Source organism: Micropterus dolomieu, linkage group LG07, assembly GCF_021292245.1.
Source record: "Micropterus dolomieu isolate WLL.071019.BEF.003 ecotype Adirondacks linkage group LG07, ASM2129224v1, whole genome shotgun sequence".
NCBI lineage: Eukaryota > Metazoa > Chordata > Actinopteri > Centrarchiformes > Centrarchidae > Micropterus > Micropterus dolomieu.
This window is the reverse complement of record NC_060156.1, coordinates 24,642,135-24,655,842: the sequence shown is the minus strand read 5'-3', so window position 1 is coordinate 24,655,842 and position 13,708 is coordinate 24,642,135. Positions and strand designations below refer to the sequence as shown.

The 13,708-nt window shown below is 42.2% G+C and overlaps 1 protein-coding gene across 3 annotated transcripts in view; it reads right to left on the bottom strand.

Annotated features, from left to right (window-relative positions):
- kalrna (kalirin RhoGEF kinase a) overlaps window positions 1–13,708 on the bottom strand; it is a 115,111-nt gene that overhangs the window by 100,042 nt on the left and 1,361 nt on the right. For all 3 annotated transcript variants that reach the window (XM_046055046.1, XM_046055044.1, XM_046055045.1), the window contains exons 2-9: window positions 12,035–12,208; window positions 11,815–11,898; window positions 11,510–11,641; window positions 10,583–10,705; window positions 7,685–7,807; window positions 6,698–6,889; window positions 5,393–5,524; window positions 3,397–3,495 (exon numbers count right to left, since the gene is read on the bottom strand). In XM_046055046.1, coding sequence (XP_045911002.1) covers window positions 3,397–3,495; window positions 5,393–5,524; window positions 6,698–6,889; window positions 7,685–7,807; window positions 10,583–10,705; window positions 11,510–11,641; window positions 11,815–11,898; window positions 12,035–12,208 — 1,059 coding nt within the window. The remainder of the gene's footprint in view (window positions 1–3,396; window positions 3,496–5,392; window positions 5,525–6,697; window positions 6,890–7,684; window positions 7,808–10,582; window positions 10,706–11,509; window positions 11,642–11,814; window positions 11,899–12,034; window positions 12,209–13,708) is intronic.

Genomic DNA, 13,708 nt, shown 5'->3' with positions numbered 1-13,708 from the left:
CTTAGTCCGCGGACGTGCGGAAACCCCCAAAGGAACTTCAGATGAAAGGTGTGTGGGAGCGTTTCTGATATCGTTTAGGTCGCAACGGATGTAAGTGAGGTATGCTGGTGAGGACCAGCGGCCTGGGATATGAGAGGCTCGGATGACGAATGGCACTGTGCTAAACCAAGGTGCATGGATTGCATTATGTCTGGGCAATGGGATCATCCTCTGTTAATTATTTCTACCACTGCACTAGGCCTGAGTATATTGTGATAGTTTTCTTAGGCAGTTTAGACCCCCAAAGAATGGCTGTGATAAACTGGGTAGGTGTCGTCGATGGTAGGGGAAGGAGGGAGGGCTAGAAATTCAGGTGGCCAGTCCGCTGCGAACCGACTACCGCCGTAGTAGCCGAAGACGACAGGAGGGGCAGCGTCTGTGGAGGGCTGGATGACTTCTGGCTTGGTGACGTGGAGAGGGAGATGCCGTTCCAGGATGAGAGGAAACGTAACCGTGTTTAAGCTTCATGCATGCGGCGTCTGGTTTGATGTGGTCATGAAGAGATGGGATGGTAGCAGCTACGGAAAGGAGATGTGACGGGAAGGACAGACCTTGTGGGGTGGTCCGGGTGGTGTTGGTAAGTGGCCCAGTAGTGAGAGAAGACGGCATTTGGTGCAACGGTGGCCAGAAGGAAATTTGGAATTAGCAAGGAAATGCGATGGGTTTTTTCGGGGGCAAGGATGCCTGAGTGACCCTGGGACTTCGAGTTTGTGGAGTGCGGAAGTCGAGATGCTGAGGCCATAAGATGGTGGCATAGAGAGTGGCAAAAAGGTGAGGAAGTCATCTGTGACGTTAATATATGTTAAATATATATTATTCAATATATATTAATTAATTTAGCTAGCTTTTATTGTTTATTTATTTCAGTTTATATTTTGGCTGCTCTTACGCCCGAAGGTTAGACGAGAAAGTAGTGGCGCCCTTCCAGAGAACGCCAAAAAGGTGCCAGTAGTCGGGCAGAAAGGGAAATGCTTCGAAACGCTGTTGATATCTGCCTTGGATGGCCAGGCTCCTCGTCCTGCGGTGTGGGCGATGGCGTGATTGATGGTTGAGTATTGCATTGACTGAGTCGGCAGAGGTGCGGGAAGTACATGAAAATGGATAGCGAAGTGTTAGATGGTACCAAAAGATGACACCGACGGAAATCCGAGCTTGTGGTGAAACTTGCAACAGAGGCGAACATGCCTTAGACTGCAGCCGAAGGTGTGCGGCTGTTAAATCACGCGTGTACTTGGCACGTGCAGGCCTTTATTGTACGGTTTACGGTGCACATGAGGAGAAAAAGCTGTGCTCTTCTCTTTCTTTCGTTGAGTTGCTTGCGTGTTTGGCTGCAAGCAAAAACTGCTAGCATTTGTATTTATTTATTTTATTTATATTCGTTTGTTTATGTAGTGATCTAGTTACAAGAGAAGGCGTACGTGTCGACTGAAGTACTGTATTGACTGAAGACGTTACGATTATATACGATGCCGAGGCTGTTTCGGTCGATACCGTAAGTTACAGAGTGGTAGACTGCAAGGGTGCATGCTGAGACCGGATCTGATGATGCACCGCAGAGAATGCAGTTTGATGGCCGTGCTGCAAAGACGCGGCAGTAAGCTTGGGGTCTAGGGTGCCCCAGTACGTCCCTTGGTTGAACTGCTGTATGTGGCCGGCGGCTTGAGATGAAAAGAGGACGGGATAGAAGCCGCTGCCGCCGAACCGCGAGGCCAGGTCTAAGATTAGGGACAGGTAATCATCCAGCTCTGATCTGCGGTCGGGGAAGACTGAACTTGAATCTTTTTTCCTGAATAGGGTGACACGGGGGATGGTCTGGCTGGGCCCGCGGGGCGCACCAGAGGTGTTAATAAGCGGGTTATGTGAGGATGGAGTAATCGGTGAAGCTAGTTTGATGTGCTTGCTGGCGAGAATGTTTTGGGTGAAGAGGGTGGCACTGGGGATGGTCTGGCTGTGCCCACGGGGCGCACCAGAGGTGTGAATTAACGGGTTAGCCTACGTGAGGATGGATTAATCGATGAAGCGAGTTCGATGTGGTTACTGGCGAGAATCTTTAGCGTGAAGAGGTGTGAATAAACAGGTTATGTGAGGATGGATTAATCGGTGAAGAGAGTTTGGTGTTGTTTCTGGCTGAAGTGAAGTGATTAGACGGGGGTGGAAAAGTGGAAAGAACCGGTCGGCGCAGCAGTGGGTGGAGCTGTGGAGAAAAGGATGCATTAGAAGAGAGAAAAGTCACATTTGATGCATTTGGGATATGGGGAGGGGGTAGGGGGGTAGGAAGGGGGGTAGGGAGGGAGAAAAGTATAGACAGGAGGTATAGTCTGGTCGATGGCGTTTTCGTAGACCTCGTGTGTGGATGCGGTCTATGGGCGGCTGCGGTAGCTGGTATCGGGGGTCTCGTGTGTGGATGTGGTCTGGGCGGCTGTGGTTGCCGCCGGTATCGGATAGGAAGGGCCGATGGTGCCAGAGGAGAAGGGATAGGGAAAGTAGGAACAAGGGAAGAAGAAAGGATGCGGGGATGGAGGGATGTATGTGCTCTGGTTGATAGTGACGTTTGAGAAATAGAATAGAAATGGGAAAGAGATTGAGGTGCAACTGAACTTGATACAACCTGGCCCTGTGTGAGGGCTGATATGGGGTTGTAATGCTTCTGTCGCCGTGGGACGCACCACGGAGTCGTTGGCATTGCCTCAGAAGTAGCGCTGGCGACCTGGAAGTGCTGGGGAGCTCTGCGTTGGAGAGTTGTGTGCGGCTCCTTTTACAGTTGGAAAAGTTTCGCTTTATTGTCAGAGTGCTGGAAGGAGATGTTTCTCCGGTTAAATTCTTTCTGGAACCGGACAACTGTCCATTCAGAGATGTTTCGAGTGGAAGGACGGCCGGGGTGCTGGCTCGGAGGTCGCTCGGGCGCCGGGACCTTGAGCGGACCCGTAGACGGCAGCTAGTCGATGCTGGTTGCTCGGAGCGCCGAAGCCGGGATCTCCCCCTGGAGCTGCTGGCGGGCGAAGGCCCGACGATATTCGAATCGTCGGGGATGGTAGGCTGAGATCGCCTGGGAATATTAGTAGCTGAATGCAGCAGACATTTCGGTCGAAGTTGTTCGGGAGAAGGCGAAGGCTCCGGTGTATCTGACGTTAGATGCTCGTCGAACATGTCGCTGTCCGAGAGATTGAGAATGAGTTCTGAGTCCGACGTTGCAGGTAAGTGGTTTCGTTTGTTTGTCACGCTCATGAGAAAGCCGAGACGAGGGTAGGTGAACGGAGAAGGTGCGCTTAAGTACTAGGTGTGCAGAAATTGGATGAGTTTGAGGCGTGGCCTTAGTTCCCGAATTTAGTTTATAAACCTTCACATAATGGTACTGACCGCTTTGGAGTAATTGGCAGTGGCTGTCAGCGAATCAGAATTGCCAGGACCCAGGGGCCTCTGGAGGACATCCAGTAGGGCTTTACCGTCCTGACTCACCTGGAAACACAGACAGGTAGATAAAGACAGACTGAAGGGAAGAAAACAGGCAGACAGATGACAAGAGTAAAAAAAATGTTTTTTAAAAAAGGTTTAGCATTTTCTGCTTCTTCTCTGCCGAGCTTCCATTATCTTCCCCTTATTCTCTCTCCTCCTCCAAACAAATATATACTTCCTAAATCAGCATTTAACTCCTGACCGCTAATTGCAAAATTATACATGGAAACACACCACTGAAACCTCTGCATCACACATAAGCAGTGACTGCTATTTCCTTTCTGCAGCCCTGTGTATCTTTTTATATGTTTCTTCAATATCTTTTCTTCATGGCTTTCATAGTATTTTTGAATTGCCTTGTTGTGTGTTTTTTTTATCAGTAAAGGCTATTTAAAACAAAACGATAGTGAACTTTCAAGATCCTGCTGATTTGAGTTATTTCAGATGTTGTGGGCTGGTTTACATGTCTCGCTGTTCCATGTGTATGGGCTTTTGAATGAAATAAATGGCTCATGACTAATCAACTATTTGTTTCAGCACTTCTGCTTTTATTTGAATCTTTTCCAGACATTTTACTGACTCCTGAGCTGGAACACTCCAGGACTGGCACTAACATGAAAATAAATTAAGAAGATTTACATAATGAGATGCAAGAGAAACAACCTAAAAAGTAGCTTTTACATGGTTAGCTGTGAAGATGATTCAAAACCAAGACATTCAATGCATGCTATTACCTTGATCAGAAGGTAAAACACCAAACTGCATGAGGGAATTTTTTCCTTTGAACCAGTGATTATAGACACAGTTTTTGTCTCGCTTAAAGCAACCAAGCAAAGAGCAGATTCAGCACATGCCTGTACACACACACGCGCGCCTGGCAGAAACGCCTGCATCTTCATTCTTTCTGCTTTTAATCATTCAAAGATGTTTTGTAGTCACATTATTTCATAGAACAGAGAACATGATGTTGTAATTCACCTTTCAAACAAAAGGAGCTTCTGCTTACAGATCTTTATTTTGTGTCATATCGTTTCTGAAAACTTTGAAAAGAACTCGGGCAGCACTGTGACATGCATTCATCTCATTAAATGAATGCATCAAGGGTACAAGATAAAAACCCTCACCAGTCTATGAGAATGTCACTTTTTGCAGCACTCACAGGAAACAATGCTGTCATAGCTTGCCAAGCCTAACCGCCTCAGTCTGAGCCTCTGCCCAGAGCTTTATATGTGTGTGTGTGTGTGTGTATATATATATATATATATATATATATATATATATATATGGGCTTATCTTTTCAAAGATAAGCATAAATTCAGCTAACACTGCAACAGCTCGTCTAAAGATAAAATACCGGAGGAGAGCGGGAGTGTTCTCAGACTAAATTTAGTGGAACACAGAGGGTTTTCAGACTGCGGCTCTGGATGGCGGTGGTGCGGCAGCTGACCAACGCCACCCTGTCATCACAGCCAGCATTACTGAGATGCCACATAGCAGCACTTACTGCGTATAAATGTCTTTCTTAATCATCACTGTCACAGTAATAAACAACAGACATGTTGGAGCTCTCCTACACTGCACAGGAAAGTAAAAAAACTAAGCATGCTGGGAAATAGGAAGAAATACAAAAGCAATGTTTTGTAAGCAAAGACAGAAAATGACACAACAGAAGAAATTGGTGCCTAAGAAAGATGGCTGTGAGCAGTGAACTCAAACTCCAGGTTTCATAACTTCGATGTAGAAACCAACAGGCAAAAGCTGATAACAGATGCAACGGCCTTTAGTATAGTGCCAAGATGTCAAATTTAATTTTGACCTCATACAGGCTCTTGAGGCAGTGGATGATCAGTGGATTCCAGTTACTAGGTTATGTGGTTAGCTGTGCTGTTTAGCTGTTTACCTCAGTGTAAGCCTGGGTGACTTGCTCGTACAGGCTCTGATGGCGGTGGATAGCGATTTCCAGCTCCTGCATTTCGGACGGTAACCCTCCCTCACTGCAGACTTTACACCAGGCCTCCACCTCCGACAGGAACTGAGGAAGCAACACAGACACACAAACAAAGTCATACAAAGTGTGTATTAACATGAGAATTAATCTAACAAGATCGTGAGGCTGTGGAAAACCACTGTATAAAGTTATGTACATGTGAGGGTTTTTTTTCAGATTACAGTTGCAGATATAACAAACAGATCTGTACATTCTTGGTCTGTTTTCACCCATAGCGCAGTGTATCATCTGTCCTGGGCCTTCAGCAGAGCACCCCTCGTGGTACGTTTCATCAAGACGTACAAAATTTGGTAGGCACATGTAACATTCTAAAACGTTAACTCCCTTAAAGTCTCTCTGCGATGACCTGAACCCAAAACTATGTCAGCAATATTGAATTCAGTGTACAATTTCAATAAAATTCACATGCGCCATGTTTGACAAACTCCATCTAGGAAGTGCCAGATCTGGTCAGAGTAGATACCGGTACAGCATATATATATATATATATATGTATATATACACACAATAAGCTGTGCTGTGGAATACATGAATGAAAACTGCAAACTCAAGAGGACTTTAGTGTTGCTGTAATTTACTAACAGGGTTAATGTGGCTGCAAAAAATGAAGACAGCCTTTACGTCTCTCTCTCTCTCTAAATTGCTCTCATTTTCACACTCTTCTATCTATAGTCTTGCCAATTTCCTTTCTCTTGTCTCTCCCTCCCCATCTTGAGTTTCACCTTTCATCCTGACACTTTTTTTGCTCGTCTGTTTTTCATTAGACTCTTTCTCAATCTGAGCCAATCCCTCCTCTGCCCCCACCACTCTGTCTCTCCCTCTTTTAGTCTTTCATCTCCAGCTCTCTCAAATGTACACTTGTAGCTAATGTCAAGGGCCCAGCAGGAATCAAACAAGTCCCATCTGTTGCCATGTCAACCTTCCAAGAATCAGCAGTAGAGCAGTTTGATCTATTAAATATAATCAGACACTAAAAATGTCCCATTTACATTTTACATTCTGGACATGTGTGTGTGTGTGTGTGTGCGCTGCAGAGAGACTGCTACACTAGATGGTTACCAGATCTGCAACCAAGCAGTAAAGAAGTGAAGAGGATGTCCCTACATCACGTAAGGAGGAGGGTTTTTTTATTCACAAATATGGCCAATGTGTTTTCACCTATTCAGGTAACTTTTACATTTGTTCTCATGATCTCACCTGTTCAGCCTTCTGGTGAAAGACAGACGACATGGCGAGGATGGTGGAGCGCTCGTCAAGTGCAGCAGCAAAACTTTTCCAGTCCTGATCCAGCTGACCTGAGATCTGTTTTATTTGTGTGGAGGCGTAGTGACTGGCCTCGGCCAGACGGCTCGCGACTGACATGATTCTGTTGATATTTACATAGGCATTCTGGGAAGAAAAAAAATACAATTAACAAAATGCTGTTGGCAACCAAATGGCTAATGATGTCGGTCTTACTGTCATCAATACAACTGGATTTAATCGTTAACATTTTGCATGATATACTATGTCATACTGTAAGTGTGTGTACGGTTGTATTTTTCAGTTTGATAAGGAAAATAGGTACATGGATATTTCCTTTCTTGACATTCTGTAAGTTTATTTAGTTTATTTATTAGACTAAAAACAATAAGAGACCTTGTGTAAAGTGGCAAACTCGCCACTGTCACACATCTCGCAACTGAAACTACAGAGGTAGGCCTGAGCTATACTCGGACTATCGCCTCTCTGGGCATAAGTGGAATTACAAGACAGGATGGGCAAGGGCTAGCTCGTTAGCATGCTAACATCAGAAGATATCTCTGCAACTCAGTACATAGAAGTCTTTGACATAATGTCACAACTGTGACTTCTTTACATTCTTTTGAATGTGTAAGATTCTGGCTATTTCTTACACATTGCACCTTTAACCGATGTAGAAGTATGTTTTTATTTTTAAGCCATGGCTTGCATGTTTCTGCAATATTTTATTATGATAAACAAAGGTAAATAATGCTAACTTAACCTAAACTAAATTACTAAATTCTAAGTGTAGTTAAAACTTGGGCAGATAAACAGATAATCTAGCACAGAGTCTGTGTGTTTATCATGATGGTACAGTAACCTCTTCTTATCGCTGCTGTCCTGCACAGTGATCTACAGTGATATAATGTAAGATTTATGATTTATGATGACATTAGGTACCATAGAGTTCATGGCAAAGTGGTTGTGTTGAGTCTGCAGCTCCACAGCATGTTGGTAAGCTCGGCCAATCTCTGTGTGACTCTGCAGGAACACTTCCTTGTTGTGGCTGATCCAGTCAAACATCTGCACACACACCACACAGCAACATTAATTATACGGAAAGATTATGTCACACATAAATTTTTTTTATCACTGTGAGTGCAGAAAAACCTCAGGAACAAATATAAACCATTTGCAATGAGAGCACATGTGAGAAGACCATTTGTTCAATTTAAAAGGACTTCTCTCTCAAAAACTGAAGTTTGACAAAGCTTAACTCCATGTTTACTTATAGCTTTTTGCAGTTGAAAGCTCTGGAAGAGCTAGTATGTGGACCTTGAATTCAGATATCTTTATCAAACTACTGTTTTCAAGATCAAGAATGAACTTAAATAAAACACTGATTCCAATCGAATCGAATCAAATTGAATCACTATACTTCTGTGTCTACAACAAAGTAAACCTTGGCCAAAATTACAGGCTGTAAAAAAATGAAGAAATATTTCTTTAAAAACATCAACGTCACTATCTCTTGTCGGCTTCATCATAACCAGCTGATCAGTGTAAACCCTAAGAGGCCAGGACAACTTTCAAGGTCGCTTCTCCATCTGAAGCAATCTTTGCAGACAGATGGAGGTCGGTTATGGCAGCGTGTGGTTACCATGGTTACCACATCATCTACAGTACACAGCCATTTCTCTAGCGGTCATTTTTACAGAGCGAACACCTCGTCAGGTCTGAGTGTTTCCCACAGTGTAAACTCATCCAGACCCCTCCACAGTTACTCAGCATGACAACACTGATGTGGACAAAACTGTTTTATTTTTATTTTTCTCCAGGTGTTTGACAAATCTTAAGTCCAGGCTCACTTCTGGCTTTTTGTGGATGAAAGCTCTGGAAAAGCTAGTATGTGGACCTTGAGTTCAAATGTCTTTGTCAAACTACAGTTTTCAAGATCAAGAATGAACTTCATTAAAACACTGAAGAATTTTCTCAGCTTATAGAGAAGAAAATAATCCTTTTATTGATCTTCACTTTGACATTACCAGGGATTTAACTTCATAACATGTTACACACATGTAATAAAACATGTGTGAAGCTTTATCAAGCTGCTGCCCTGACTAATCTTGTGTGTCTATGAGAAAGCTGATGATTAAAATGTTACCATAACTGAGAAACTTTGACCTAACGGACATAAACATGAAAAAACTAATATTCCTTTAATATTCTCATCTTTGCCAGCTGATCTGTGTAAAGCCTAAGAAGCCAGGACAACTTTCAAGGTTGCTTCTCCATCTTAATCAATCTTTGCAGACAGATGGGGGTCGGTTGTGGCGCCGTGTGGTTACCATGGCTACCACATTATCCAAAGTACAGAGCCATTTCTCTAGCAGTCAATTCCATAGAGCGAACACCTCGTCAGGTCTGACTATTTCCCTGGCTTAACTGCTGCTGAGTGTTTCCCACAGTGTAAACCCATCTACACACCCCCACAGTTCCTCAGCATGACAACACTGATGTGGACAAAACCGTTTTCTTTTTCTCTCTCTCCGTTTGCTTTACAGTAAATATTTACTGCTCCTGCATGTGGATTTCTGTATGGAACAACACACAAAGTCAGCGGACGCCTGTCTGTCTGTATGTGAGGGTGTGTTTGTGTCTGTGTGAGTCTGCAAGCCATCAACAACACTTAGGATACTACCAAACACATGAAGCAAGAGGGCTTCAAGTGGACATGGTTCAGAGGGCTTCAAGTGGACATGGTTCAGCCATCTTGGATCGGCCATACAGTATCGTCATAATAACGGTTTTGCATCCATCATCTTTAAAACTGTAAGCTTTGTCACCAGGATATATTCCCAGACATTCCTTTGCAGTAATCAATGATGAATGTAGGTATTTTCTGTTGTGTTTAAATGCTATATTTTTGTAGCATATATATATTATATACATATATATATATCCTTTTGAAATGAAAATGAAATTGTTCCGCATGTTGTCTTAGACACAATGGTACGATAATGATGAATCGAATCGAAACATTCACTCACAACCGCAGCTAATCACTTGGCTGGGTAAGTGAAGAAATGTGGGCTGATTTTAAGCTGTATTGACTGTTAACAGTGTTCCCATTTAGATTAGCAGTACAAGCTAATTTATTTAGACCAGTGAGGCGTTTCCGGAAAAATGTATGATGACAGATGTGAAAAGCACATAGAATGTATGAAACTGTTCTGGAGGACGGAAAGCTGGAAAGAAGATTAAATCCTAGATGGAAGTAGAGATAAACATACAGCAAAATGAATAGGAAACACTGGATGAGGCTCTGCCCTGTAATTTCAAACTAAAAATCCTATTATTATATTGAATCAAAGCTGAGGATGAGATGTTACTTTTGCTGACAAATTGTTAGCAAATATTATGTTTTCAACCTTTTTTTAGCCTCTGAATGCATTTTTAGGTTCCACCTCCTCAGTAAACAGAATGGCTGATCCATCAACAGCAAAGCAACAAATATTTAGAGCAATTTTTAATGATCTACACAATTGCTGCTTCACGGTAAAAGCCTCACGGGATGTAAAACAAGAAGGCATCATTAGGGAACCTGTACTGTGAAGCAGCTGCAGGAATGCTACATATAATACATAATAATACATAAGTGTTAAGTAAGGCTACCTTATGTTTAAATATATATTTTTACGTTTTTGTGTTTAGACGCCTTTGTATTAAACACAATTCCCAACACATGCTGCCATCACAATATACAGGTTTATTACATTTGTTGCATTTTCTCTGTGTCTCGCAGTCCTAGTGATAATTTTTGCTCATTTAGTGACATCAGGCTCAGGTATGACTCACCTTCTCTGCGTCCTGTTCAAAGAGGCGGAGCTGGAAACACTGGTCTAGCTTCAGTTTCCTGACGTGCCACATCTGATGGAGATGCTGCCTCGTGGAGTGGAGCTTATCCAGTAGACTGGCCACCTGGCAAATAGCATGATTTGCTAAGTGGTTAGATGATGTATCTTATAATGTCTTATCCATTTGGAGTTCAACTGGTTAGACAGACTTTAGGTATGATTGTCAAAAATAACCAGAGAAAAATGCAGCAGTTCATAGTCAGACAGAATAACTGAACATGTTCTGTATGTTTTTGTCCGGTGGAAATCCCAATGTGAAATACAATTTCCTGCTCAAGTTTTTTTTCAACACTTTTTACTCATGCAGATGCATTTTTCTTTCAGTTCCCATCATCTAGAGCACCTATTGCTAACAAGTTTAGGCCTTGGTTAGCTGAAGAAAGACATGAGAGCGTGCACTTAATCATGCATTATGGTATAGTGTACTTTCAGTGTTCACAGGTTCTAATGACAGAACATGCAGAATTTTGTTAGGAGCATCACATACCACATCACTTACTGGTAAAAATGACTGGTCTATTCTGTAATGTGTTGGTGCGGTTCATATTGTGTTTGGTATTTACTGCCAGATTTCCTAGTGAGAGTAAATCTTAGTTTTTTGTTGTCAATATTCAAGCAGTCAAATGAGCTCTGTGTGTATGAAAATGTACGTGTGAATGTAAACTGTCAGTTCCCTCAGATTATATATATATTTACAACCAAGAAGCCTTCATTTGTCTTTTGGTGATTTCTCCTTGGTCCTGTTTGAATGCCCTTTTCCCTGCTGTACCGTGGGTAAAATATGATTTTTAAAGTTATGATATTGATATTGATCAGTCATATATATATTCCCAGCAAGTGTAAACTTCCCCTGGAATGGGTGACTTACCTTGGGCACCAAGCTCTGGAAGTCAGCAGAACCTGAGATGCAGTTCTTTCCTGAAAAACCATCACTGGATCGGATACACTGCAGCAACCTCTGGCCTTCCCGGTCCAACTCCTCCACTGGAGCCTTCAGCACCTACAGGAGTGGAGGAGAGGAGAGTATAAGAAAATATACATGATTCAAAGTTGTCTGTAATGATGAGAGAACTAACAAAAGTAGCTTCAGCCCAGCTTTTGGAAATGCAGCTAAATGTTTATTTCTTCAGATGTTTTTACAGTATCAGACTGTCCTGAGGGTAGTTTTTTCACCTTTTTCTTTAGTTGCGTGTGCTCCTCTATCAACCGACGAGATCCCTCCACGTCTGCAGGAAACTCCTTCTTGGACAGAAGCTCCTGCAACACACAGGAAAACTTTTTCATATTGGGATGAATTTTAATTCTGTTTAAGCTTCCATACATCTATCCTTTCATCCATCTTTCCCTTGACTGTCCATTCACTCATCTGCACATATATCTGTCCGTCCCCCACCTGCAAGTCCTCCAGTTTAGACAACAGGTGAACAGCATTGGACATGAACTCCTCCAGAGAGACTCTCAGCTCCATCCACTCCTCGTGGTTGTAGTCCAGAGAGCCTTCAAAGTCGTCCGTCAGCTGGGAGGGATCCACCAGTTTGGCCAGACCTTCAACTGACACCATGCTAGTCTGGTACACACAAACAGAAATTCAAGAGAAATATAAAAATGCAAGTTTGTAGCAGTGACGGATCATCCAGGTTTGTGGCGTATGTTCCATTAACACCATGCAGGTCTGAAATACACAGTAAGAAAATAAAAATAAGAAAGTATCAGAGTGTGGGTGTGTGTGTATGTATATGGTAAAATCTAAAAACTGGCAAGACATGGGACTCTTTATTGCTTAAATAACTAAACCAGAATACTTGATTCTGTTGGCTAGAGCTTCCTATCTTTAAGATTACCGGGCTGCAATTTGCAGACATACTTTCAGAGTTGACGACTGACCAAGTCACAAAATTCAGACTTATGAGTCAACTTGGAGTTGTCAATTATGATTCAGGAGCGAATCTGTTTCCAGGGTTTTATGACCTTTTGAAAGGGGTTTATGTCCTCAGCAATTTTTTTCACTAGGTGAAATATATATCTAGTTTTCTTGACTTTATACATTGATATTTCCACTGTGGCTGTGACAGATTTATACCATTCAACTCCAAACCCCGACGTTAGCCCATAGTAATCTCTTAAAATATTAATTTATGTCAAGAGACATAAAGGGCTCATAGGACCCTGAGAACACAGGGATGAACGGTTAACGTTATGAATCTTGACTTTATGATACCTGCCTTAAAACTGAGCCAGTAATGATGCATTTTCAAAATATGACATGGGAAGAAAGCAGTGAACTAACGTTAACGTTACTGGTATTCTGATTAGAGAAACTATTACTGATAAGAACAGTCTTAAATCATTTAAAATGAATCTTTGAAACAAACGGTTTCAGTTGCTAAACTAAGATGTTTGCTAACGTTAAGGCGAACCACCGTTTTAGCTAACGTTTTTACTTAATATACATAAGCCAAATAGTTTCACCTGCAAAAGTGAACCCTGCTAGAGAGTTAGTTAACTTAAGTGAACCCATAGCGAGCGTTAACCCGAACTAAAACCGTTTTACCCGTAAAACTGATCTGGGTTACTAGTAAACCTGAACAAAACAGCTTTAGCAAGCTTCTTAACATAATTAACTAACGTTCACATAATGTAAGTCAAAAAACAGCATTTCTCCTTGCTTGTTTTCTACAAGACAAGACAAATATAAAGATATTAATGTGTATGAAATTAGAAATAATTTTTAAATTATTTATCAATATTTTTTAAGAGATTTGTCTTTCAGGGAAAAAAAGTTGCTAACGATAACATTAGTTAATAACAGTGGCGTAAACTGGGGCGAGACAACTAACAAGTTAACGTTATAACGCTGGCAGCTATATTTACAGACAATGTATGATTATGTTCACTTCTTTTATATTAGCACCTTTCACGGTACATAAAGTCTATTGTGAATGTAACGATAACGTTAGCCAGCTAGGTTGTGCAGTAAGTGAAACTCATTCCCCGACGCCATAACATACATAGCGTCCGTGGCTTTTAGCTTTATCGGTAACATGAACGTTATTGCTGTCCAAAAAAA